At 46.0% G+C, this 25781-nt stretch overlaps 2 protein-coding genes across 2 annotated transcripts in view; both read left to right on the forward strand.

Moving 5' to 3' along the window:
- The first annotated feature begins 2506 nt into the window (after positions 1–2506).
- On the forward strand, positions 2507–5139 carry prmt6 (protein arginine methyltransferase 6). Its single transcript, XM_056583633.1, has one exon. It carries the CDS (start codon positions 2564–2566, stop codon positions 3614–3616), a length of 1053 nt encoding a protein of 350 aa, XP_056439608.1. The 5' UTR covers positions 2507–2563; the 3' UTR covers positions 3617–5139.
- An 8434-nt stretch (positions 5140–13573) lies between these two features.
- The window catches only part of ntng1a (netrin g1a), a 102510-nt gene continuing 90302 nt past the window's right edge, over positions 13574–25781 (forward strand). The window contains exons 1-2 of the mRNA XM_056584754.1: positions 13574–14368; positions 21671–22580. Coding sequence (XP_056440729.1) covers positions 22329–22580 — 252 coding nt within the window. The 5' untranslated portion in view covers positions 13574–14368; positions 21671–22328. The remainder of the gene's footprint in view (positions 14369–21670; positions 22581–25781) is intronic.

A 25781-nucleotide genomic window follows, 5' to 3' on the forward strand; every position in this document is an offset into this window, starting at 1 on the left:
CTCCCGTTGTTAAGTTATTTTCATGGTCTTCAAGCACAACTTGGTTTTCCACATATTTGAGGCAAACATTTCCCCCCATTTTCCCTGATCCTCTAAGCTCGCCTCCCCCACCTTTTCACCTTGGTTGATACCCTTGTCAATTCCTTTCACATTTTCTAACCATTAGGTTGTCTCGACCGTAACGGAATACCTTTTTTGTTCATGGAATATTTCTACTGACTGGTGGCAAAGAACATCGGATGATCTCTGCAAAAAGTTAGTCTCTTCAAGAGAACTCACCAAAGACTTCCAAGTTTATCTCTATTATATAGCATATGATGAGGCATGATAATGATTCTAATTCTTCTACGGGTAAAGTAAAATTCTCCCATAGTACCCATTCCTTCGTGTGAAAGGGTGCATCTGGAGACATGGGTAATTAAAAAGAATAGTTTTCATGAGTTGGCAACATCACTGTTGTATGTTGTCTTTAATGATTATAGACGAATATGGCAGCTTGACACTCCAATAGAGGGAGGAGGCTTTGTGTGTGGGGCAACGCAAGGCCAATAGCTGAGCAAGGCCTGATGTGCCGTGGCCCAATCTGACTCCATGGCTTGATGACTGGACGAAGGCAGTGGTCCCAGTGAGATGACTGGACGAAGCCAGTGGTCCCAGTGTGATGACTGGACGAAGCCAGTGGTCCCAGTGTGATGACTGGACGAAGGCAGTGGTCCCAGTGTGATGACTGGACGAAGCCAGTGGTCCCAGTGAGATGACTGGACGAAGGCAGTGGTCCCAGTGAGAGACTGGACGAAGGCAGTGGTCCCAGTGTGATGAATGGACGAAGGCAGTGGTCCCAGTGTGATGACTGGACGAAGGCAGTGGTCCCAGTGTGATGACTGGACGAAGGCAGTGGTCCCAGTGTGATGACTGGACGAAGGCAGTGGTCCCAGTGTGATGACTGGACGAAGGCAGTGGTCCCAGTGTGATGACTGGACGAAGCCAGTGGTCCCAGTGTGATGACTGGACGAAGCCAGTGGTCCCTGTGTGATGACTGGACGAAGGCAGTGGTCCCAGTGTGATGACTGGACGAAGGCAGTGGTCCCAGTGTGATGACTGGACGAAGGCAGTGGTCCCAGTGTGATGACTGGACGAAGGCAGTGGTCCCAGTGTGATGACTGGACGAAGGCAGTGGTCCCAGTGTGATGACTGGACGAAGGCAGTGGTCCCAGTGTGATGACTGGACAAAGGCAGTGGTCAGTGTGTGGTGGAAGGTCAGGACTGGGCCTAGTGGGGCTTTTCCTCTGGGCAGATGAGGAGGATGTGGGGTGAGAGAGCCAACATGGCTGATAGCTTCTTGTATTATCCTGGCCACAAGCAAGACAAGTAATATGAGAGACTGCTTCTCCTAGAAATGTGTAGATGATACAAATCAGATTTTGAATAGCAAACAATGTTTATTGAGGCCTTTGATCAAATCTTTCCTGTGCAGCATGTCATACTCCAGTACCATGTGCCGCTCCCCCTGGAGGGTTAAGATTGGTTAGCTCCCCTTAAAAGATATGAGTCATCACCTAAAGGTAGGTTTGGTGCTGCATGGAATCGTCAACACTCAAAGCCTTGCTCTTGTTTTGCTTGCTGTGCCCATTTAATTCCACAGTTCATCGTTGAACCTATCTATTTTGAAAGTCAATCTGAAAAGTGAATCGCAAATCAGCAGCATGTAGCATGGCCATGTTTCCTGTACATAAACAAACAAAATACAGCATCTCTAATCACAGAAGTGACTGTCTGAGCATGAATACAGCAGCCATTGGGTCAAATATCCAGATGTGCACAATTTCTGGTAATGCTCTGAGTGAGGTGTCCATATGTTGTATCTTTTACCAAAAGGCACATTCATTATCCTATTAATATCACAATTTAAAGTCTAATACCTTGTGGTCATTTATTTAATAATTTATTTTTGTAAACCTTTTGAGATTCTTGCTGTTGAGCTCACAACACAGATTGCTGAATCACAACCAGCTGGTGTGTCAGACACACTTTTTTAAAGCTTAGTGCTATTTATAGCCATCTATGGGACTAGACGTAACATTTACAAAGCTGAGTCTGTTTTTTTGCCATGCAGGTATAGGACTACTAGCTAGTCTTCATTGAGTTCTTGTGTGTTCCACTAATCATAATCAGCTAAAAATGATGTAAATGTTGCCGTATCATTTGTCATATTTTGTATAGAATGATCATGTCTGATCATGCTTCAAAACATTTTTTATGTTTATATTTATTTACATTTATTTTAGGCAAAGCAACATAGGCGATTTTTTTTATATATATATTTGTATTGTAATAAAGTGCATATAGCTACTCTGACAGTTGTTTTTTTTGTTTATCCCAGACGGCATGTAGGTCATAAATCGTCACCGCCGCTAACTAAGTCTTAAAGGGAATTGTAGTTTATCTTTCGAAGGAACGTTGGGCATCCATTGGGAACAACGCCACCACAAGACTACAAGTACCAGACTTCAGAACGCGGAAGCACGGCTGCAAAACACCCAACGTGACTCCTTTAGTACCAAACATGGCTCATCTCCTCAAGAAGAGGAAACTGGATAAAAATGTCCAGGAGAACCTGTACTTCGACAGCTACTCTGACGTGACCATCCATGAGGAGATGATCGCGGACCATGTGCGGACCAACACGTACCGGACGGCCATCCTGCGGAGCAGCGACTCGATCCGGGGCCGGGTGGTGCTGGACGTGGGCGCGGGCACCGGTGTGCTGAGCATGTTCTGTGTGCAGGCCGGGGCCAAGAAAGTATACGCCGTGGAGGCATGTTCGATCGCTGAGCAGGCGGTGAAAATCGTCAAACAGAATCAGATGGATGACAGGATCGAGGTGATCAGAGGCACCGTGGAGACCATCGATCTACCCGTGGAAGGCGTGGACGTGATCGTGAGCGAGTGGATGGGATACGCGCTCCTGCACGAATCCATGCTTAACTCGGTGCTTTACGCGCGGGACAAATGGCTCAAACCGGGAGGCCTCATGCTGCCATCCAAAGCTGAGCTGTACATCTCCCCGATCAATGATCTAGTGGTGGAGGACCGGTTGAACTTCTGGTGCACCGTGAAGGACCAGTACGGCATCGACATGTCTCCGATGTCCGAGTTCGCCAAGAAATGCATCATGAACAATGACATCGCCATCAACCTGGTGACGGTGGAGGACGTGCTGTCTCACCCTTCCAGACTGGCCGAGCTGGACCTGCACACCGTGACCCCGGAACAGGTGGCCTCGGTCCGGGGGACGTTCTCCTGCGAGTGTTTCGGCTCCGCGGCGGTGAACGCGCTGTGCGTCTGGTTCACGGTCAGCTTCCCCGGTGACGACAAGCCGCTGGTACTCTCCACGTCCCCATTCAAACCCGAGACGCACTGGAAACAGGCCGTGCTGTACCTGGACTCGCCCAGGGACGTGATGCAGGACACGAAGGTTGTGGGGGAGATCCACATGTACCCCTCTGAGGAGAGTGCTCGCCATATATGCATCCATGTGGAGTGTGCAATCGGAGAGCATAAAAAGCAGTCCAAAACATTCTCCATCCCCGACGGCTACTCAGAGGCCCAGCAGTAGTGCTGAGTGGCTGACGTGATCCACGCAACATGTGTCATTATTGGGCCAGTTTTACAACCATTCTGTCCCTGTATTTTTAAGTGCTGTTTAGGAAACTCTATGACGCGTGCAAAGACGGGCAGATTGCAAAGACATGAAGTCCAAGATAAATGGATAACAACTAGGCCTACTCATAGCTGTCAAAGCTGAGATCACTGAGTTGACCTGCCTAAAAACGAGAAATGAGAGGGATTAACTAATAGCGTAAGAGAATATTATGTAAAACGAAAGTTGAAGGAGAATTGTTTTATTATTCACACTCAACTCAATGCCTAATAAATTGTATTAAACCTAATCCTTTTTTTCTTTTCCACTATGCACTGCAATTCCCTTCCAATGTATTATTACAACCCTTAAAGTGGGGTTGTGTTTTTCTAAATAGCTTTTTATTTAAAATATCTTAAAATGATGTAAAATATTGCTTAAGGTCCAAGGTAATGTTTTTTATTTTTAAATGTTTTCCTCTAGGCAGCAAAAAAACACATTGCCAAAAGAAAATGTAAAGTTAGGGCAGGCTGGTTAAATAGCCAACTGTATTTTCTCACACGGGTCTTTTCATCATCAAGATAACATGTATGGCTCCTAAACCTTTCAGGGGCTGCAATCCTAGGTTTTCTAACTGCTTGCCACTGGAAAAGTTTAACTGCTGTATGGCAACCAGACAAGGCAAAACCAACCAGTCTGGTCTTGCATCATGTATCACAGCTCTATTGTGTTAGTAATATACAACGCTGTCTTTGTATCATGTTATATAATTTTAACGTTTTGAAAGGTGCTTCATGAATAAGGGTTATTGTCATGTTTATGTTAATTACATGAAGTAGTTCAATATAAATGCTCACAAATGAAATCTGTGTAGAGCGTTGAACACAATGACAATGATATGACCATCAAACAGACTGATACAGTTTGCCCCATACGTCATCACTCAGTACGTTTACATGCACAGCTTAATATGATTAAAGCCATAGTTAGAATATGCTCTTCAATTGGACAAAGGCAATTGTTTGATTATACATTGCAATGTGAAAATTGATTCATTGGCCGAAGCGTCGGAGTAGCTGCGGGAGTCCGCATACGGCAAGAATCCCTTTCTCCCTCATGTCGCGGTTCAATCTGGGCTTCAGAGAGTCAAAGCCAAAGTTCCTTTCCCCCAATTCCTTCCCCAACATGGCCGAGATAACCTCCAATACGAGTCTTTACTTAATGTGGAAGTAAGCTACCAGAGAGTCTGAGAACCCAACACAGTCTAAGATTCATAATATTAGACAATATCCCCGTCTGTTCGGTGCGAATGAATTAAGATCATAAACACGTCGGAAGAAAAAAACATTTATTTTGAGAAATGTGCCCGAAGTTACTAGGCCTACCTTACAACCTCGTTGATGACCTACATTTAGAAAAACATGCACATTTAATTCAGCCTTGGTTTAAATCGAAGAGTAGTGTGTGCATGTCTTATAGGGGGTAACTACATTGGCACGACACCGGCTTCCTCAATCTTCTGCGCCACCTTTTAAAATCAACCGCTCCTGCTAATGGGCCCCGGAAAATATCTCCCAGCATGCGCAGAACGCAAAATCCAATTCCAATTCGATTGACCGTCAACGTGCACGCTTAAAGGTTGCATAGGTGATTTGCTTTTTTGGCCATTTTTGCAAAATTACTTGAAATCCTTATCATAACCCGCTTACAGCCACTGAGTTAGAAGTACTGACATGAAAATTAAACTTGTCAATCATCTGTGGAACGTGCAGGGCTCGAAAAACTCCAGCCAATCATATCCATTGCCACCGAGTTCATTGGACAGTAAGTACGTCAATCAAACGGTCGTACTGCACTCCCCCTCCCCCCCTCCCCCGCGCCCCGCGCGCGACCCCTTCGTGCAGTACTCGTGACCCAGAGCTCGTGACCCAGAGCAAGCTCCTGTTTGTTGTTATCCTGCGGTGTCTACTGGAACTAGTTAATCCACATTTGGACCTAGCAGTAGAAGACAATTTCCATGGCAGACAAGACGCCACAATCCCCACCACCACCACCACCACCACCACCAGCAAAGAGAAGGAAAACTCTTTTTCAGAGAGTAATTGATAATAAAAACGCTGAAAGAGAAAACTGAAATCAAGATAATCCTAGGCGCTGCTTTTGAACGTTGGCGGCAACTGAAGGACGAGAAGGGTCTAAAAACCGATGCTTGTGTGGCGGTTGACCTAGTTTTCAAAGTTTATACCGTTTATACTCGGTAATACCGGTGTTGAGACGAGTGTAGCCTATTACTCGGTGTGAAAATGTCCACACCGCAGCAACCCTAGTGAAAACCAGGACTTCCAATACAATTATATGAAACAAACATACATTTTCTAAAAATAGTATTGATTTATGTGACCGTTTAATGTTTATAACATCTGGTGGAACCATAGCCGCGAGAACGTATTCTCAGCAGGGGGTGCTGTGAAAAAAAAACCCGGCCTGCACTAGACTCGCAACTCGCCACATTGATAAAAAAGATATATAGCAGCGCAGCTCAATTACACCAGTGCATGCGCGCACAGTTGAAAATCGATCGTTGTGTTCACTTCCTTCACACCATGGTTCACATCCAGCTGCTCACAGAACAAGTTTAGCGCACCACCGCTACCCTCACACTTTTTCATATAACCTTTTTTCAGCACTAGGACATATGAGCATTAAATAAATGCTGCGTCTCAACATGCCTTGGACAGCAGCGAGGATGACTCGCTTTGCCACGGGCCGAACCAGTTCGGAGCGACCACAGCCAGAGCGAACACAGCGGGGCAGAGGAGTGTCAGGAAGTCTTTGGTGTACACATCAGTACGGCCTATTGCACTACTGTTTAGTGGCAATGCAGTGTTTTATTCTATGCCTTTTTATTTTCGTATATTATTTCAATTAATACAATTTATTTATTCATGAAATCAAGATCTGGGCTTCAAATCTTTTTTCCAAATATAGGTCGTATTACAATGGGGTTTGTGTTTATATTCGGACCAATACGGTACAGCGGATGCTCACATGACGTTAAGCATTTCCTGGTGCATAATGTGACGCTTCAGAACCTAAAATCCCGTTTCTCCCCGTTGATACGACAACACATAACCGGCGTTTTCAGAAATCTCCACTTTGGTTTTTAGAAATGATCGTTTTCTGTGATAAGACAGGGCCTCGGACAGGGGGTGTTGCAGCACCCCCAAAACCCCTACTTCCCGCGGTACTGGGTGCAATTTACAGCTGAATGTAGTGCCATGTTGTTAAACGAAAACCTACGCTAGCCTGGCTCGCTCTCGCGCATCTCTGTTCGCGCTCGTGCATGATTGCGCGTCCAAGTACTTGGAATGGGTGGAGTCAGAGTCAGCGTTGAAGGGGAGGGGGTAGGACCATTTGAGTTGTGTATTTTCAAAATCTGCTGGCGTTTCGCAAATCGCGTACCCAACCTTTAATGCGACTAACAATTGAATAATCTAGGGGTCTTAATCCGACTATGAGAAACCCAATTGGATTCAATTTTAGTTTGACTAAGGTGTAAACATGCATCTTAATAATCCAATAGCAGTTTGACTAACCCAATAATTCAATTTTCTTGAGTGTCATGTAAACGCACTGCTCGTCGGAAGCAGTGAAACGTAGAGCGACAGAGTAGAGGCCGGAGCCAGGAGAATGGAGCGAGGTGCTGTGTGCCATACCTGCAAACTTGTCGCTCTTCGATGACAATCGCCTTTTTCTTGGTCAACTGGGTCATTCATGTGAATCGTGTAGGGCCGGAGAGTTTTTTTTAGGGGGGGGGGGGGGGGGGGGGGGGAGGAGGCTATCCTTCATATGCATGCCATGCAGGCTTGAATTGCGAAACATTATTGGATAATTCTTATAATTGACATTTCTCTGGGCCAATCGGAATTTCAGCACTTGCTTCCGAATCTTGAAGCACACAGCGCCAACTGAGCTTGCCGTTGGATGAGACGCCTGGCTACCGCGCGAGTCTGATGGAAACTCTTAACGTCAATTTGAAGCAGGGGTGTACGTATAAACGGTATAGAAAGTACACCAGTGTGAATTTGCGCTACGGTATGGATTTTGACGTTACCGTGAGACCGGTGTGACCGGTAGACAGTGTTGTTTGTAACACGTAACAAACTAAGTAACGCATTAAAAAAGTAACCTAACTACTTTTTCATGTAAAAAGTAAAGTTACGCGCAACCACTGAAAATTTGGTAATGAAACAGTTCCTTTTTCAATTTGGCGGAATGTTACTTTTCCCAGGGACAGATTTGACAGCGATAGGCCTACTGCCTTCTCAGTCAGTATGCTGTTGCGCAAGCACGCGGGCGCACAGAAAGCACACCTGCGTGGTTGCGCAATAGCCCCTTCACAAGCTCTCATTCCACACCTCGTACTAGACAAACTCTGGTAGCGTGATGCTGTCTCTGCATTTCAGACATTGCTTCCGCAGGCATTTTCCAAAGCCAGTCCTTACGATAAAATGCCAGTGGTGGTGGGACGAGATAACAAACGCCGTCACTGTTTACCTGTGTAAGGACATGGTTACCTTTCAAATTATCGATAGAAAAGGCTTTAAAGAGATGGTCAAAACACTCGACCCCAGGCACGCGTTACCTGCCCGCACAAACTTAAGCCAAATTGAGATGCTATTGCGGCAATGTCCGAAAGCAAGTGGAGGAGAAATCCATACTATTAAACATCAGTGTTTTTCAGAGATGGGAGTAGCTTGAATTTTTTTATTTTATTTTTTATGCAGTTTTGCTGCCTTACCAGTATTTTATCCCTTCAGAATAATTTATATCTAAATTAGAAGACACAATTAACATACCGTGATATAATACTATTACCCTCTATGCCTCAAATCATACCGTGATATACATTTTAGTCCATACCGTACATCCCCAATTTGATAGAACTATCTTATGTTAAATTCGAGGCAAGTCAAGCTCTTTGGAGCAAAAACAACAGCTATTTGTTTGCTTGATTCAACTAACGTTAGCTACCGCTTTTTTGATGTGATATAATTTACAATAATATTGTATTTTTAGGACCCAGTCAACGCCGAGTATTGCACGAACGTAGACCTTGCATAAAGTTAGTAAATTCTAACAACATAGGGTTATTTAGATAAATAATATGGCAAATGGGTTGTCCTAGGCTAATACACCAAAAGCAAATTTCTGTATGATAAAGGGCTACATTTTGCATCCAAGTCTGTCATTTGAAATCTTTCCATTGTATTATGTGCTACAACCTCCGTAATGAATATTGACGCTATTCCCGCCCAGGATATCTCAGAATTCGAGTAGCCGTGACACTGTCACCTCTTTTACTTTACTGGAATTTGCAGTTCTGTGTGTGCTCATTCACCATACACCCCTGTTAACGCATGCACGGCCACTCTTGCCTTCTCGGTACTAAACTAATTGTAATCCATCCCTGCCTCAGATCATTTAGAAGCCATTAGAAAAACAAGTGTTGAAACTTTCTTCAATGGAATTATTAGTCTGGGAACTACTCCGGTGTTTTACGGCCCCTGCAATAAAACCTTTAAAACCAGCCTTCCCTTTTATTCAGGTTGAGGGTAATAGTCTCACAAGAACGTATTTTCTGGTGTGTGCGAAAAAGAGAACATGAGTTGTTGAGTATGCAGAAGAATAGCATACTTTACAAACGCCTGAATAATCATGTCATCATTAACACATATCCATATGAAGGAATAACAGCTGTGATACATGAGTGCATCATGTTTACTGCGCTTCCTTCTTCGATGGCCAATGAGCCAGACTGGACTCTGCTTGCAAAGTGTCTAATCATGGACTCCCATTCATCCTTGCATGCTAATGATCCTGTGAATAAGCCAATAGGATTCATTTCCCAATGCCGGTTACTGTAACCAATATTTCTGTCAGCGCATCCCGAGAGGACAGATGGGAAAACGGTATTGACAAAAGCTCATTTGGTAGAGCAGCCCCCAAGTGGGGCTGCAACTCCCATAGGGCTGCCAAAAGAGACAATTTGTCAGTGTGATTGTTGGTGTTGTCAAACTACAGTCCCCCTTGTCCTATCGCTATCGCTGGACACCGGCAGCCATGTGCTGAACTCCTGCTTCCAGCCAACGCAACCGGTGCATTCAGAAAAAATACGTTTACGTCAATAGGAGGCTATTGAGGCTAACGTTTTGCTAGCCTTTGCTCGATTGAATGCAACAAGATTCTTTAGAAATGAATGTGACCCGAGGCCCTGAGGGGCGTGACTCCTTGTAGGCGGACACCGGACTGTGAAGAAATAAGTCCCAAATCATTCACTGGCCCAGATGGATCTGAACGGACCCAATCACCCCTTGGCAGGCCGCTCAAAGCCACGGACAAATCCAGCAAACTGCGTCACCGTAAACAAACAATCTCACACACAAACACAGACGCTCACACACTCACTCGCACACACACACACACACACACACACACACACACACACACACACACACACACACACACACACACACACACACACACACACACACACACACACACACACACACACACACACTAATCCCTTTTCAATCATGCACTTTTTTTCTGGATTAGACTCCTATGTAATTCTTCACCCAGGTACTGTTTTAGAATTTAATATGATATTTCAATTTTGAGAGGAGTGGAGTTGGGGGTTTAAGGACACGGAGCAGGGGGGGATAAACACGGAGCACACCGCGGGGTCTGCAACGGGAAGATTGTACAGTCTGAAGGTTAGCGGGGGATAAACCCCTGGACCTTGTGTTGCACTAAATCTAAAAGGACCAGGTGTATTAAAGCACTGGCCCCCCGCTCTGACCTCCAGCCAGCCCATCTGCTCCGGGAGCCAGAGTGTCGGACCGGGGAACACTTTGTTTACCGCTCTGTGGGAACGGCCCAGAGCCCATCACCCACAGAATCTGAATAAGAGCATGGAGGATGACGAGTGGATTGGACCTCCATTTGGGGACAGCTGCTATAACTCCCAAAATTAAAACCTCTGAAATTGAACGATACACAAAATGTCCTCCCTCTACACACACGTGCAGGCATACACACACCCTCCTCCACTAACACCCCCCCCCCCCCCCACAAAAACACACACTCTGTCCTTCTAACGGACGCAACATTACCCTCGATTGAGTGGGAAGAATAACAGAAGTAAAAATCCAATAGCTGTGCTGTGTCTGGCGTCCAGACACCCGGTCAGACCGCTGTGGTCGTCAGTTCTCTCATAATCATGGCCAGGCTGAGAAAGAGGTCATTTGAAAAACAAAATGTGATCCCAAACACGTGACAAAGACAATGTGATCCCTGAACCATTTACAAAATTGATATATCGTGTTTGCATGTGTGTGTGTGTGATCCTTATTACTCATATCTAATTATGCTTATACATAAAATATAGTTTTGTGAAAATAAATTGTATAGGCCTACTGTAGTTATATGAAGCGATGACAACTCCAGGTACAGGCGATTTAAGTAGTGATCGTAGGCCTACTTCATGTTATGTATGCGTATGCCATTAATAAGGTAGGCCTATGCGTGTGTACGGCGGCCCTGCTGTTTGTCTAATGACTCCATGTGCCTGAGCTCCGTATTTTTTAGATCTTAAACAACACACAGAGAAAGGGTTAATACTCTGTGGACAGCTCTTTGGAAATAAAAGGCGAAATTAATATAGCTATCGTTGTAGGCCTATTTAGTCAATAAGTGGGATCTAAATGTGCTTCCATTCTTTCTTACTATTTTTTTTGTGAATTAGGAAGGGAGGTTTATGACAGGCTTCCTGCCCTTTGAGAGAGAAAGAGAGGAAGGGAGAGAGAGAGAGAGAGAGAGAGAGAGAGAGAGAGAGAGAGAGAGAGAGAGAGAGAGAGAGAGAGAGAGAGAGAGAGAGAGAGAGAGAGAGAGAGAGAGGAAATCCGCTCTGTGTGACGTCAGTTTAATCAAGAACATTACCTCTTCACCGCAGACATGGCATGAACTGTCGATTTGAATTAGGCCTATAGCCTAATTAACAAAAGTTTAAATTTCAAATGCGAAACACGCTGCTGCTGCTGCCTCTGTTTTTAACGATACGATTCGATTAAAACTGATTTCCTATAGCCTACTCAGATTGAGCCAATGGGCTCGTATCAGGTAGCCTACCAACTAAACCTAAACCTTCGACTCGTTACTTACACGCTAACACTGAGCTATAAATATCCAAGACTTTCTTTCGAGTTCAATAGGCCTACACCAAAAAAAACAAAAATCAACAAGTGTTATATTACCATTGCTTAACGATATAGCAAATGGGTTCGAACTCGCCCTCAACCGGACGCGTCAAATCAATTCAGTGTATTTTCAATCTGTCCGGAGTGTGCCAAGCGGCTCTCTCCTCCCCGCCTCCCGCTCCCGCTCCCGTCCTCCGGTCCATCAGGGCAGAGAGCAGCACGAGCCTCCCGCCGGTCTACCGGGGCAGAGTCCGAGCAGCACGAGCCACTGTAGCCGTCTCCTGACTCTCTCTCTCACACGGCCCGTTTCAGCTCGGATTTATTGGGGTGTGTCAGGTGGACTCCCTGTCAAACGGCGTCAGATCACGGAATATGAACACGTTACACAATGAGGTGAGAAACCATAATTTATGCAGTGCTTATCATAACTTTATTTTCTATAATAATATGCAATGTGAATTGTTTGATGCGTAATGCTGTTTTGAAACCAGTAGATGTGGTGGAATTATGAAGAGCATTTATTTGGACGGGATAAAGTAAAACATATGGCGCATTAACTTGTATATGAACCACTTTCCAAGTACATGTGCTTAACATCCACACAGGACAGACTCAATGAATGGTGTCCGCTTCACAAGCTGCTCTGCACGCACTGCTGGCGCTGTGGTTTTACAGTTACAACTCAAAATAACAGCATACAATAACACGCCCGTCGCCGACGCTAAACATTATTACCAATAACTGTCGCCTGCTGATTCAAAAGCCTAGTGTCTCTGTGTCACTATTTTTTTTTAATGTGTGCTTGTCCTTAATTAAAACGTCAGACCTCAAATATCGTAAACCCTTTAGGGACATGTGGCATAATCCTTAATTCATACACGTGACTCCAGTTATCCTTATAGGTGCATTTTACATTCAATAACTCTTTAACGCTGCAGTAAAAACTATTTTTCTTAGTATCACCACGGCGGTGTACCACTCACCCAGGCTCAGTGCAAGGCCTCATGTATTCAAGCAAGAAATGGTCACTGAAGAAATGCATTTTAGTTCGTCCTTCACACGGTCGGAATCAGAGTTTTAGAACTTTTAACCCTGTTTGTATCATTCTGTTTCTCTTTCTCTCTCAACCTGACGCACATGCTCTGGCGCGTGCGCAAACGGACACACAGCACACACACACACACACATGCGCGCGCGTAATGTTCTACGATTGCAGTAAACAACCTTGTGGAATGCGACACACAAGCTATTTTATTCATGCTAAACAACAAAGACTTGCTGATTAATTTTTAATTCAAACAACCAACAACTTTTGCAAAGATTAATTAAACAGTCTAATCCAAGGCGGACTGCTGTTACATCAAAGTGCAGTAGGCTACTTTCAGTGTACCTGGATGGAGCTGACATGTGTTTTTCTAAACTCTTCATCCGAAACACACACATGTCCATCCACAGGCCCACAGTCTCATCTGCGGAGTTTCTTCTGGGTCTTGGGAGAATAAGACAGAACACATGGGAGCTTCAGAAAACATATAGGAGCGCCCCGCGGAAGAATAGGGCGCGCGCGTCTAAAATAAAATAGATCCTCCGCGCGCGCTATCTGCCCCGCCATCTCCGTCTGGGCGGGCTCGTGCTCCTCCTGTGTGCTGGCGGTGGTGGACGGGCTGGGGAGCGCGCGACACCAGGAAAGTAGCAGGTAGGCTGTTGTCCGCATTGTGTGGTGGACACTAATGGGTGTCATTCACCCGGTCTCTGTTAGTGACAGGAAGCTGATCACAGCAAAAGCAAAGAGGTCGACGATCTGGGTGCGCGTATCTCTCCCTGTTAAAGACACCAAATGTGGCACGCGGGATACAAGGAATTAAAAGCAGGAATCTTCATTAAAGAAACGGGACATACGCAGGGCAAAGTTCATTTTTAGGCTCGGCGTTGCTTTGTGTTTTTTTTTCCTTTACAAATCTTTGTGGAAATAGATTGTACGTTTACTCGATGTCTTCAAAAAATGGCATGTGGGGAAATTGATCGACACTTTGATGGACACTTTGACACCGGACCTCGCGGCAGAAGGATCCCGTGTACTCAAACAGCCTGCTGACCAAGACCTGGAAAAGTCATCCGTCATTTGTTTTGAACTGACAACAAATATCTTTAATTGTTTTCTCCCGGTGCCAAAGACATGCTCCGCACAGCAAATATTCTGACGTGCGTATCGGGGAACCCTTCAATTCGCCGCGGACTGTCAGCGGTCCTTTAACGCGCGCGGTCATCAACTTTTAAGAAGCATTCGCTCCACGAGCTCATCACGTGCACCTCCACGCGCACATCGTGAAGACGCTCTCATCACGTGCACCTCCACGCGCACACCTTGAAGCCGCTCCGCGTCTCTCCATCCTCTCTCTGAACTTGTGTAGGAGCGATGAGGACGGGGGTTTGAACAGGGACTGTAAGAACCAAAGAGCGCCCAAGAAATGTAAGTTGTTCCGTTTGTTTGAGAAAGTACTTTTTTCCGAGTGCATTTGTCTGTGGGGTAAAATCCATCCAAGATGTGCCCTGAAACGACCCGGCATGGCGGTTGAGATATTAAATAGTGGCCCGTGGGTTACATGGCTGTATAATGTGTAGGGAAAAGATGAAGCTTGTGCGTCGTCTACGTTGGTCTGTCATGTTTTCGCTGAGCGTTCCCAGCGTACTTAAAACTCCAACTATAAGTTGTAAAGATTGGAAACCTTTTTTTGGTTATTGACTGACTGACTGAATTGACTGGTGGAATTCGAAAAATATGTTTCGGCCTCCCGTCCTGAGGGGCGCCCCCTGGTGGACCGTGTCTCATAATCAACGTCGTTAGGATTACTAACGGAAAGAGGTTAAACGTTGAGGGTCATGACGGACACCCATTATGCTTGTATACAGGATATTGGCACATCTCTTTATGTCCACATCTAGGATAACTTCACACATCTAACATACGCATACTTTTGACTCAACTCAACAAACTAATCCCTACGAAACAAAACAATATGACATTTTTTGATTACGTCCCTTGGGATGTAATTGCACTTTGGCTTGCTTCCATATTTGAACGTAAGACTACAAATAATGTAATAAAGCCAATTATTACCATAGTTTTTTGTTACCATTATATGCTAATGTGAATAACTGGATTGTTATTGCCAAAATGCTATCCACTTAAGATAAGGTGTTTTCTCCCTCAAAAAGTCATGATACAGATATTTATGAATAGTTTTTCCATTTAGGATTATTTATTTGATAATATTTGTATTTGTTTATAATATTTATTATATTAACACATTTAATTAGCAATAAGGTCATTTGAATCAATTCCACCATTTCAAACTGTTTGGTCACTCGCCAAACACGCTCACACATGCACACACACGCACACATACGTATACACACGCACACACTCGCACACACACACACACTCAATAACCCAGGAGCCTTTATTGCATATCCATCTAGACTAGAGCTGTTCCTGGAAAGACTGTTCTGTGGACCACTGAGTGGACATGTTGAGTATTTGGGCATGTCAGTGCAGATAGAAAAAGCCTCTTTCAATAATGCATGTTGGGTTGCTACGTCGCAAGAGCAGCCGCATGGTTGGTGGCAAGGTATAGTAGGAACGATGGTGGAGAATGAGTGTCAGAGAGACTGCCGGACAGACAGACAGAGCGGGGAGTGTCTGGCGGTCTTTTAGCTAGGGGCCTTTCTGTGTTCTGCACAGGAGTCACTGACATGCCCTGAATCGCCAGGGTTGCCCTGTCAAAAAGTGGCCATGGCACTCTCCCAGACACACACACATACACACACACAAAAAACATTTTTTATATCAAGTGGGTTTGACAAGTGTTCTTGGAGGTATAGGAGAGCGAGTGAGAGTGTGGAAGTGGGGGTTTGAGGAGTGGCGTGTGGGGGGTGTATAGTGGGGAATATTGGCAGTAATGGCATGCGATTCTTTACTTGGGGGCCGGTGGTGAGCAGGGACCTGGCTCTGCCTCAGAGCTGCTGACTACCTGTTTGGCTCTCAGGGACCACCATAGTGCACCGCGGTTTGACCAAACTGTCAAATCAAAGTTCAGGGACGGCATCAAACACAGGCCAGTGCAGAAAAAGTACAAGATTCCTCCGAGATATGGCTGCCCCTGTGTAGTGCCCCAATTTCTCACTCCAATCAAGTGAAGTACCATCCTATATGATCTAATATGATCTTACTTGAGGGTTTCTCTAACAACCCTAGAGCAATGAACAGTTCCAGCCTCGAACTGACTTGATAACGACTAACTAAGTCCCCCCGCGATCCAAACCTATCCTCCTTCTCCACCTCTTACTCTTCCTTCCCCTCCTCTGTCTCCTCCTTGTCCTCCTCTCTCTCGTCGCCCTCCCTGGAAGAAACGGCAACAGCTGTCGCCCCCTCGCTCTTTTCTCCAGCCGTCGCCGTGTCTCCTTCAAGACTTTCAGTCTGCTAAGAGCCAGAGACATTTAGGACAAAGTATCTTAGAACGAGCCGGGAGGTGATGGGATCACTGGATGGCCTTTTGATGCCCCTGGAGGATGCTGTATGACCTCCCCCCCCCCCCCCCCCACCCCCCCGGTTAGTCTCGCTGCCATGTCTTGCAGCAGAGTCTCTTGAGTCGCCTTCCACCCACATCTTTATGCATGAGGACAGCTGCCCCGTTGGCAGGTGGCTAACAGGGGAGATTATGAATATTCTGGCGAGGTGTGGTCGCTCGGAGCAGCCGGGGAGCTCTGTTGCCCTGCCAGGGAGCCGTCCGAGTGCCCCCCTCTGTCTGTCTGCTTGTATCTACCTGATTGTATCTCTGTCTGTCTGCTTGTATCTCTCTGTCGGTCACTTGTATCTGCCTGCTTGTCTCTCTGTCTGTCTGCTAGTATCTGTCTGTCGGTCTCTCTGTCGGTCACTTGTATCTACCTGCGTGTATCTCTGTCTGGCTGCTTGTATCTGTCTGTCGGTCTCTGTCGGTCACTTGTATCTGCCTGTTTGTATCTCTGTATTTCTCCTTGGTTCTGTTCGTCTTTATCTCTGTCTGTCTGCTTGTATATGTCTGTCTCTCTGTCTGCTTGAATCTCTCTGTCTCTGTCTGTCTGCATGTATCTGTCAGTCTGTCTGTCTGCTTTTCGTACTGACCTATTCCTTAGTTTTTCTCGATGTCCGCCCTTCCACTCCTGCCAGGATAGGTCATGTTTTAACGGGGAAGACATGACAAGCAGTACAGGAGATCTGCGGGTTTTCACACGGTGTACTGGGAGTGTTGGGAGGGCACATACTGAGCCAAGAACCGAAAACGTTCTTCTTCCCTATCAACATTTTGGTTTTTAAACATGAACTTAAATGCAAGGAATTAGAGGAGAACTAGAGAACATTATTCAAAGTTGTATCTACACTGACCGAAAACCTTAGAGTGCATCTTTCCTCCTCTCATCTTGCCAATACATAAAATATGTAGTTCTCCACTTCTCACTGTGAACTCATATATAAGACCCTTCACTAGTGGTCAGATGCCCGGCTAACGCTGCATGGGGAGCCTTTCTCAAGCATTCTCCAGCCTCACACACTATTCATGTAGTTCTGTGTGTTGCATTAAAGATGCTGGGCATCAAGACCTAAAGGTGTTATATTAAGATTCTTCATTCATAAAGGGAAAGAGAGCAGAACAGTAGAAGAGAGCGCATTCTGAAACTCAACCACCTAAAAAAGTCCCCGGCCGTTTCTGCTCTCTCCTTCCCTGCGTTTTTCCGGCGTTGAGAAGGTTTGCATTACCAGCACGAGTGATAGACAGTGGGCACTTCTAACCAACCACAATCACTAAACAATCGCTCTTAGATATCACAGCACACAGTACTGTGTTTACTTTTTAACAGCATTTCCTCTTATCTGAGGAGGACTGAAAGCAGCCATGTTTCTTCTCACCTCCACCCTCACACACAAACATACACATACACACACACACACACACACACACACACACACTTACACACACACACACACACACACACACACACACACACACACACACACACACACACGCACACGCACACGCACACACACACATACACACACACACACACACACACACACACACACACACACACACACACACATAAGCACACACACACACACACACACACACACACACACACACACACACACACACACACACACACACACACACACACACACACACACACACACACACACACACACACACACACACACACGTGTGCTCTCTGATGTCCTCCAGCAGAATCACAATGATCGAAAACATGAGTGACCTGTCCTGCCCCGCCCCTCACTCGCCCAGGTCCCACTTGAAATGCACCATGTGCCTCTCCCTCCCTCCCCCTCCCTCCCCCTTCCTCTCCCTCCCTCTAAACGGGCCGCGGCGGGCGTATTCTAAGTGGAGAGTAATGAGAGGATGGGCCAGTGGCCAGGGCTGGTGGGGGGCGGGGGGGATCCCTAATGCTCCTTGTCGTAGCCTCGCTTCCACCAACGCCCTCATTACCAGCCACCAGAGCTCCATCTCAAACACACTCACACACACACGGCGCGCTGACACGGCGCCACCTCCTTAACATGGTAATATTATGTTTGGTAATGGGCGCGGGGGTAGCCCCCTGCCAAGAGGTCCTCTGGATAATTGGCTGCTTCGTCAGACGCTTACATCTTGTTCGTTCATTTCTGCCGTGAAAAGACGTCCCTCGTCCTTCCTTCCCTACTTCCTTCAACCCCTCCTTCCTTATCTCCCTCCTTCCTCCTTGTCCTCCACGCTCCCCCCTTTCACCCCGTGTGGTTTATTGATGTACTTATATAAATATAGATATGCATATATATATCACTATGTCTCTCTTGGAAGAGCTAATCCCGGGTTTTGAACTGTATTGGTGAAGATGTTTTTTAACATTTGAGAGATCTTTAATGGCATGCTAAGTGAATTACACTCTACTGACTCTACCTGTTCTAATGGGTATCCACTGCCAACATCTGTTTTTGCCGATATCAGCTTGCCCCGTTCCATTTCTCTGAACTATAAACTGAAAACAGTCATTTGCTCACATTATATGTATTGATATTTTTCAGAGAGATCTAATCATTTCTAACTCCCCCCCGCCCTTATGTTCAGAAAAACCATAAAGATTCCCCTGTTCCAGAGCAATACAGGATGATAGCATACTTGATGAGATCCCCTTTTGTCACCTAATTGTATTTCATTGAATTCTCTGCTTATTCTTAGTCATTCAGAGTTGAGCCTTTTTTTATCTTTGGTGAGTGCAATGCAGTGATAAAAAGGGATGGTATATGGTGCGCCTTGCTACAACTCTTTCATCCCTGACCCGTGTGGACCAACATGTGATTAAATCAACACTTCTATTTTTCAAGCCTAACACTTAAATTTCGTTTTGCGTAATCCACTCACTGGAAAATGCAGCAATTCTTTGAGCTGCTCCTTCCTAGTATTATATTATGATCCCAAATGGCTGACAGCCCGAATTTCCCCCTCTGTTCACCTATTCATGGCATAGTATTGTACACATGATTTCCGCATTCACACAGAGAAATTTGTTGGAAAAACGGGAAGTAAAGTCGACTCTTTATTTCTTTATTCTTTGCGGCCCGTCAGACGGCCTCATACCTTTCCTATGGTGTGTTGCTCTGATGACTCTTTAATGCATGCAATGCAACAATAGATTTCACCTCTGGCCAGCCTCGCCTAGACAAAGTGGTCACCCTCGACTGCAAATCAACATAATAAAAAAAATATGTGTGTGAGGGTGTGTGTGCATGTGTGTGTGTGTGTGTGTGTGTGTGTGTGTGTGTGTGTGTGTGTGTGTGTGTGTGTGTGTGTGTGTGTGTGTGTGTGTGTGTGTGTGTGTGTGCAGTAAACAAGCAGCAGCAGATGTGTTGGTAGAAAGCCGCTTCCTGGCTGCTCCACAATAAGACCTTGTGCACTCCGCCCGGGGCTGGGCTGGGCCTATGCTGGGCCTGTTCTGGGCCTGGGCCGGGCCTAATTGATTGATGCAGACCAGAGGGTTGCGCATGGGTCAGCACACTGACATCGACTCGCCTGACTGATTAGCCAGCACTAAAATGTCTACTGCACGGTCCCTCCTCTTCCTTTATCTCTTCTCTCTCTCTCTCTCTCTCTCTCTCTCTCTCTCTCTCTCTCTCTCTCTCTCTCTCTCTCTCTCTCTCTCTCTCTCTCTCTCTCTCACTGCCATTAGCGAACGATGTTATCAGTCAACAGCCCCCCGCCCCCCCTCCCCCCCACACACACACATACACACACACATCCCTCAACGAAGGAGCATTCTGTACTTCTCCCTCCTTCCACTCAGTGAAGCTGGACCCTTGGCCTAATTACCTGAGTCGAGAGAGAGCGCGAGAAAGTGAGAGCGGGAGAGAGGGTGAGAGGGAGGGAGGGAGAGAGGGTGAGAGGGAGAGAGGGAGAGAGGGTGAGAGGGTGAGAGAGAGAGAGAGAGAGAGAGAGAGAGAGAGAGAGAGAGAGAGAGAGAGAGAGAGAGAGAGAGAGAGAGGTTAAGGGGTAATGTAAGGTAAGAGAGGGAGGGACTGATTTAGGTGTGACGGGTAATGTAAGATAAGAGATGTTCTGAGGGGTAGTTTAAGGTAAGAGAGGGAGTGACTGGTTAAGGTGTGAGGGGTAATGAATGGTAAGAAAGGAAGAGACTAATTTAGGTGTGAGGGGTAAGGTGAGGCATAGTCAACACATTTGGGCCAGTGAGCCAGGTGGTGCCTTGAGCTGCTATAATGTAGCTTTGTGCTACATATGATGTAGCTTTGTGCTACATATTATGCAGCCAAACGATGTCCTGAATGCTGCCGTCCTCCTGTGCTTCTGGATGTATTATTCAGGATTTCTCAGAGGAGGGAATTCAGCAGGAATCTGTTGCACAATTACATCAAACTCCAGTTAGTTTACAAATAAACAGGTTAAAACAATGAATACATGGTGGAAAACAATGTATACATGGGGAAAGGAAAAGTGAATGAAATAAAAACAACTTCTGTGTTTCTTGTAAGCCAAAGACGACAAACAATAGTTAGATAAGACTGTAGTTAAACATCAGAAACACATAAGAAAATGTAGAATCAAACATACAGCGCAAGTAACTTCAGAGGGGCGAGTGAGCGCGATGAGACGAATGCCTAAAAATAACAGAACAAATCGAAAATCGAAGTAATCATTTCAATCTGCTGCATTAGACGAGAGTCTTGGTTTGAAATCTGATAAAAGGTGACCTCAATCATCTTACAAATAGAAAACATTTTCATGATTCAATGTGTGTATATTTGTGAGACCTCTGTGTGCAGTTGCATAAGGTATGAGACATAGAGTTTCCTGGTGATCATACATCGTAAAATAGTTGCCACCATTTAAATTTAGGGGATTTTGCAGACGGTTTTATCCAAAGGGACACACACACACACACACACACACACACACACACACACACACACACACACACACACACACACACACACACACACACACACACACACACACACACACACACACACACACACACACACATGCATATAAATGCAAACTCACACAACCTTCTTGGGTCAAATATAGCAATTTATAAGAAAAAGTCCCTGGTAATGGTAAACAACCACTTACACACACAAACACACAAAAGCGGTCTGTAGCCTCACAAGTCTTATCGCGTTGTCTACCTCCCTCTCTCTCTCTCTTTCTCTCTCTCTCTCTCTGTCTCCTAGCACCGAGACGTCTAGGCCCGGACGGTGAGTCATGATTGACAGCGGGCCGAGGTGAGGAGCCCTGTCACTCATCGTCACTATCAGCCGTGTAAGAGGGGGGGTGCTATAACTGAAGTCGCCCTCTTCAGGACTAACCTCTTCCTCATCCTCCTCCTTCTCCTCCAACGCGCCGTCCCCTCCTCTTATCTCCTCCGTGGCGAAGGCCGCTGACCCCGGGCCGCCATTTTTGTCCCAAGTGACCTGCTTCTACAGGAGCGTCGACAGACGAAAAAAAGAACCCTATCGTATCTTCTTGAAGACGGATAGACTAGATCAGGAGGAACGCGAGGGTCACCCAGTCTGACCGCCTCTGCTTTTCATCCAGAGCAGAAAACAAGTGGCATGCGGCCGCGCCCCCCCACCCCCCGCTCTCCTCGACAGCTCCAGTTAGAGGTGGGATTATCCGAGGCACTGGGTCCGCTCTCCGTCGGGGCGGGGTGGACACGGTGTTGAGAGGCGGACCAGCCTGGCCAGGGAGAGGTGCACACAACAAGCTCAACACAAAACCAAAACAACCTCCGGACGTTTTTTGTTGTTCTAGGGAAGACCCCTCGAGAAGATCCCAGCGTTAGGGAGACCCGGACACCTCCCACACCCATACTCCAGCAGACGCTCCGCCATGCGTCTCCACCTGGCGCTGGGCCTACTGCAGGCCCTGGGCTGCTGCTCCGTGAGCCACGCGGCCGTGCAGCACTACCCGGCTTGGGGACACTATGACGTGTGCAAGTCACAGGTGTACACGGACGAGGGCCTCACCTGGGACTACATGGCCTGCCAGCCGGAGGCGGCCGACATGACCAAGCACCTCAAGGTGACCCTGGACCCCCCAAACATCACCTGCGGGGACCCGCCGGAGACCTACTGCGCCCTGGTGAGTGACGGCTATCCACACGCACACACACAACATAACAGCTGCTGTGCAGTACAATACAGTACAAGCACACAACAGTCGTTTGGTCTCCATTGGTCACTTGGCTCAAAGGAGATCCTGGTGAGGGGACATGGTGACTGACATCACCTGACTGCAAATCAAACCAATCAGAAACACACTATGCTGCATTGGATTTGAGTGTGTGTGGATACTCTTTAGTATATAATGATGTGATAGTTAGTTAGTTGGTTGGTAGTTGATGTGAGCTTAAGTGAATGATTATCTCACTTGGTATCTTATTTCCATAGCTCAATCATTTTAGTGGACTAAGATTGGCACTACTAAAATAGATTTATTTAAAATGTTGTAAGAGAAATCAGTCGATATTGATAGATTTAAGTTATAGGAACCTAAGCTGTTCCGGGAGTGATGAACAGTAGATTCTGCTGTCTCATACCCAAACACATGCCTTAGCAACATTGAGTCGGCACTTAAAACCAGTCATAAGTGTTTGTTTGTTTGGAGGTAAAATAAAAAAAATGAAACTCCAAATAGAGGAATCTCAGAATGTTTCTAAAAGGAGGAAATTTGTGCAGTCAGCGGCAGATATCCCATAAAGGTGCTAGTGGTCTGTTGTACTTGTCTGTTGCTAAAGAGTGCTAGGACTCATTGTACTATGCTATTGAGACTGGGGTCTGGCTGCTGTTGGGGTGTCTATGTTACTCTGCAGGTAATTCTTTGACACCGAGCATGCAAAAAATAGAACATTATCCTTACACCCCAAACACTCTCTCTCTCTCTCTCTCTCTCTCTCTCTCTCTCTCTCTCTCTCAATCTCTCTCTCTCTCTCTCTCTCTCTCTCTCTCTCTCTCTCTCTCTCTCTCTCTCTCTCTCTCTCTCTCTCTCTCTCTCTCTCTCTCTCTCTCTCTCTCTCTCTCTCTCTCTCTCTCTCTCTCTCTCTCTCTCTCACCCACGGACGCACGCACACACAGAGCTAGTATAAAATCAGTAGAAAGCTCCTCTTCCCAGCTGTGGGTAATGAACCAAACAGCTCATATTGCATACAAAGAGACAAGTCGTTGAAGAACTTCCTTCCACGGGCACGAAGCTGACAATAATTCCATCAATGATTCAGTAGTCCAAAAACGGTAATGTCCCTAGAGGTTTAACTGTGTGACGGGCCGGTAAATGCTTTCCTAACACAATTATGGGTTGTGTTGGGATACATTTCATTAGGAACATGGGCAATTAAAGCCACCAAAATGAGCTTGACTCTGCCTTTGTTGACTGTCCTAGGCAGCTAGTGTGCCAGAGGACCCTCACCCACCACACCAACCCCAAGACCCCGCCCCTATCTCTCCCGAACACACCCCTCTCACCGAACATATCCTGTTTGCAACAGATTTTTAATGTGTTAAGGAGGTGTAGAAAGGTATTGCAGTATAATTAATTATGGTTCAGCATAACTGCAACAAAACTTGTGTTTTTCAAAGTTGGGACAAGAGACACGAGAAAACAAAAGCAGCCAGGGTTAGGTTTCTCTTACAGGAAATGAACAAGATGTGGCCTTCTACTGTGGAGGACGTGGAGGAAAGCCGTACTGGGTCAGATGTAAATGTGCCGATCGCCCGCGGGCCTCCCACTAATTTGGTGTTTTTCACTTCTAATGCTCTCAGCTGGGTGTCGCCACATAGGGCCTAAATGATGAATCCATTTTGGGCCCACCGCACGGCGTTGGAAGCCATCAACCATTCCCTCTGAACAAACGAGCTCCTCAAGTTCAAGGGCCCTTTAGATAAATACTGAGATGTTCCAGGGAAAAAAAGAACGGTATAAATAGACAGTCGCCATCAGCAGAAATGTCGGCTGAGAGGCCATGGAGAGAGAGAGAGAGAAAGAAAGAGGGGGAGAGGGGTAGAGAGAGAGAGAGAGAGAGAGAGAGAGAGGGGGGGGGGTAGTAAGTGAGAGAGTGTAAACCTAGTTGCCAGCCAGCCAGTCAAAGAGAAGAGAAGAAGAAGAAAGACAAAAATGTGGAGCAAAAGGAGTTGAAAAAGGGGGTGATAGAGGTCAAACGAGGGGACCATAGATTCAAAACAATCTGGAGAAACTGAGAAGATGAGGAACCCACCGACAGACAGACACACACAGAGAAGCTGGGAGTCAAACATATGGTGACTGAAGTCCTCATATTGCCTGTGTCACACGTGTGGGCTGCCGGTGCATGTGTGTTGATGTTCTTCGTGGGCACTGGAAGGGTGAATTATTCAATATGTTTGGTAGCTAATGTGTTTTATTCATAGGACACATTATTCAGCCTGACATCTCCCGGGCTCTTTGGAAAAAATACGCTGACTCCTGCCACTGTCCCACCTCCAGGTTGTCCAGGGGAGGGGTGTAGGGTGGGGCTTTGCTTTGGGTTAGCTGGGACAGGACGGGGTGGGGATGGGGTGACATACCATTTCATTTAGTTGTGAGTGTGAAGGTCGATGTAAGGAAGAGGTGAGGAGCCACTCACTTCTGCTCACGTAGAAGCACAGTGACTTTTCACTATCCACTAGGCCCAATTTGTAGTATTTTGTAAATGTTTACCCCCAAAAATACACGGCGGAGCAATTACGCAAAGATATCCAGAGGTTGCCAATATGCTGCATCTCCCAGTAGCGCGCCGCATAACTCATGATTATTTTACAAAGTCTGAAAAATAAGCAACTGTTAGTGTTAACTCGCTTGTGATTGTTGTGTGTGTGTGTTTGTTTGTCTTTGTGTGTGTATTTTTGTGCATGAGTGTGCGTGTGTTGAACAGGATTGTGTTATTTCATTACCTATAATTACTTCCTGTAGTGGTTGAAAGTAGCAAACAAATCCTCCCTCGTGATAAAGAGATAATGGGAATGAGAGAAAGAGAGACATGCAAGAGAGCAGAATTGACAGAGGGAAAACATTTAGGCTTTGTTGGTTTTCTGAAGACACAGTATAATAGTAGCCTTCTCCCTAGGGTCAAATGACAAACACATACACCCAAGAACCTCCATACCCTTCATGTCTTCATTCCAGGAAAATATCTTTTACTCTGTGTCTTGGCCAAAGGCCTTTTCGGCAGCAAAAGTCTGTGTTGGCTAAACTCTGGCTGCCTGGATTGGCATGAAATTAAATTTCACGCCTTTCCTTCCAGTCAGAATACGAGAAGTCTTTAACAGCCTG

This window comes from Gadus chalcogrammus, chromosome 23, assembly GCF_026213295.1.
Source record: "Gadus chalcogrammus isolate NIFS_2021 chromosome 23, NIFS_Gcha_1.0, whole genome shotgun sequence".
NCBI classification, from domain to species: domain Eukaryota; kingdom Metazoa; phylum Chordata; class Actinopteri; order Gadiformes; family Gadidae; genus Gadus; species Gadus chalcogrammus.

What these genes read in the sequence shown, in the direction of transcription:
- prmt6 (XM_056583633.1), top strand. Translation starts at nt 2,564, where the DNA reads ATGGCTCATCTCCTCAAGAAGAGGAAACTGGATAAAAATGTCCAGGAG.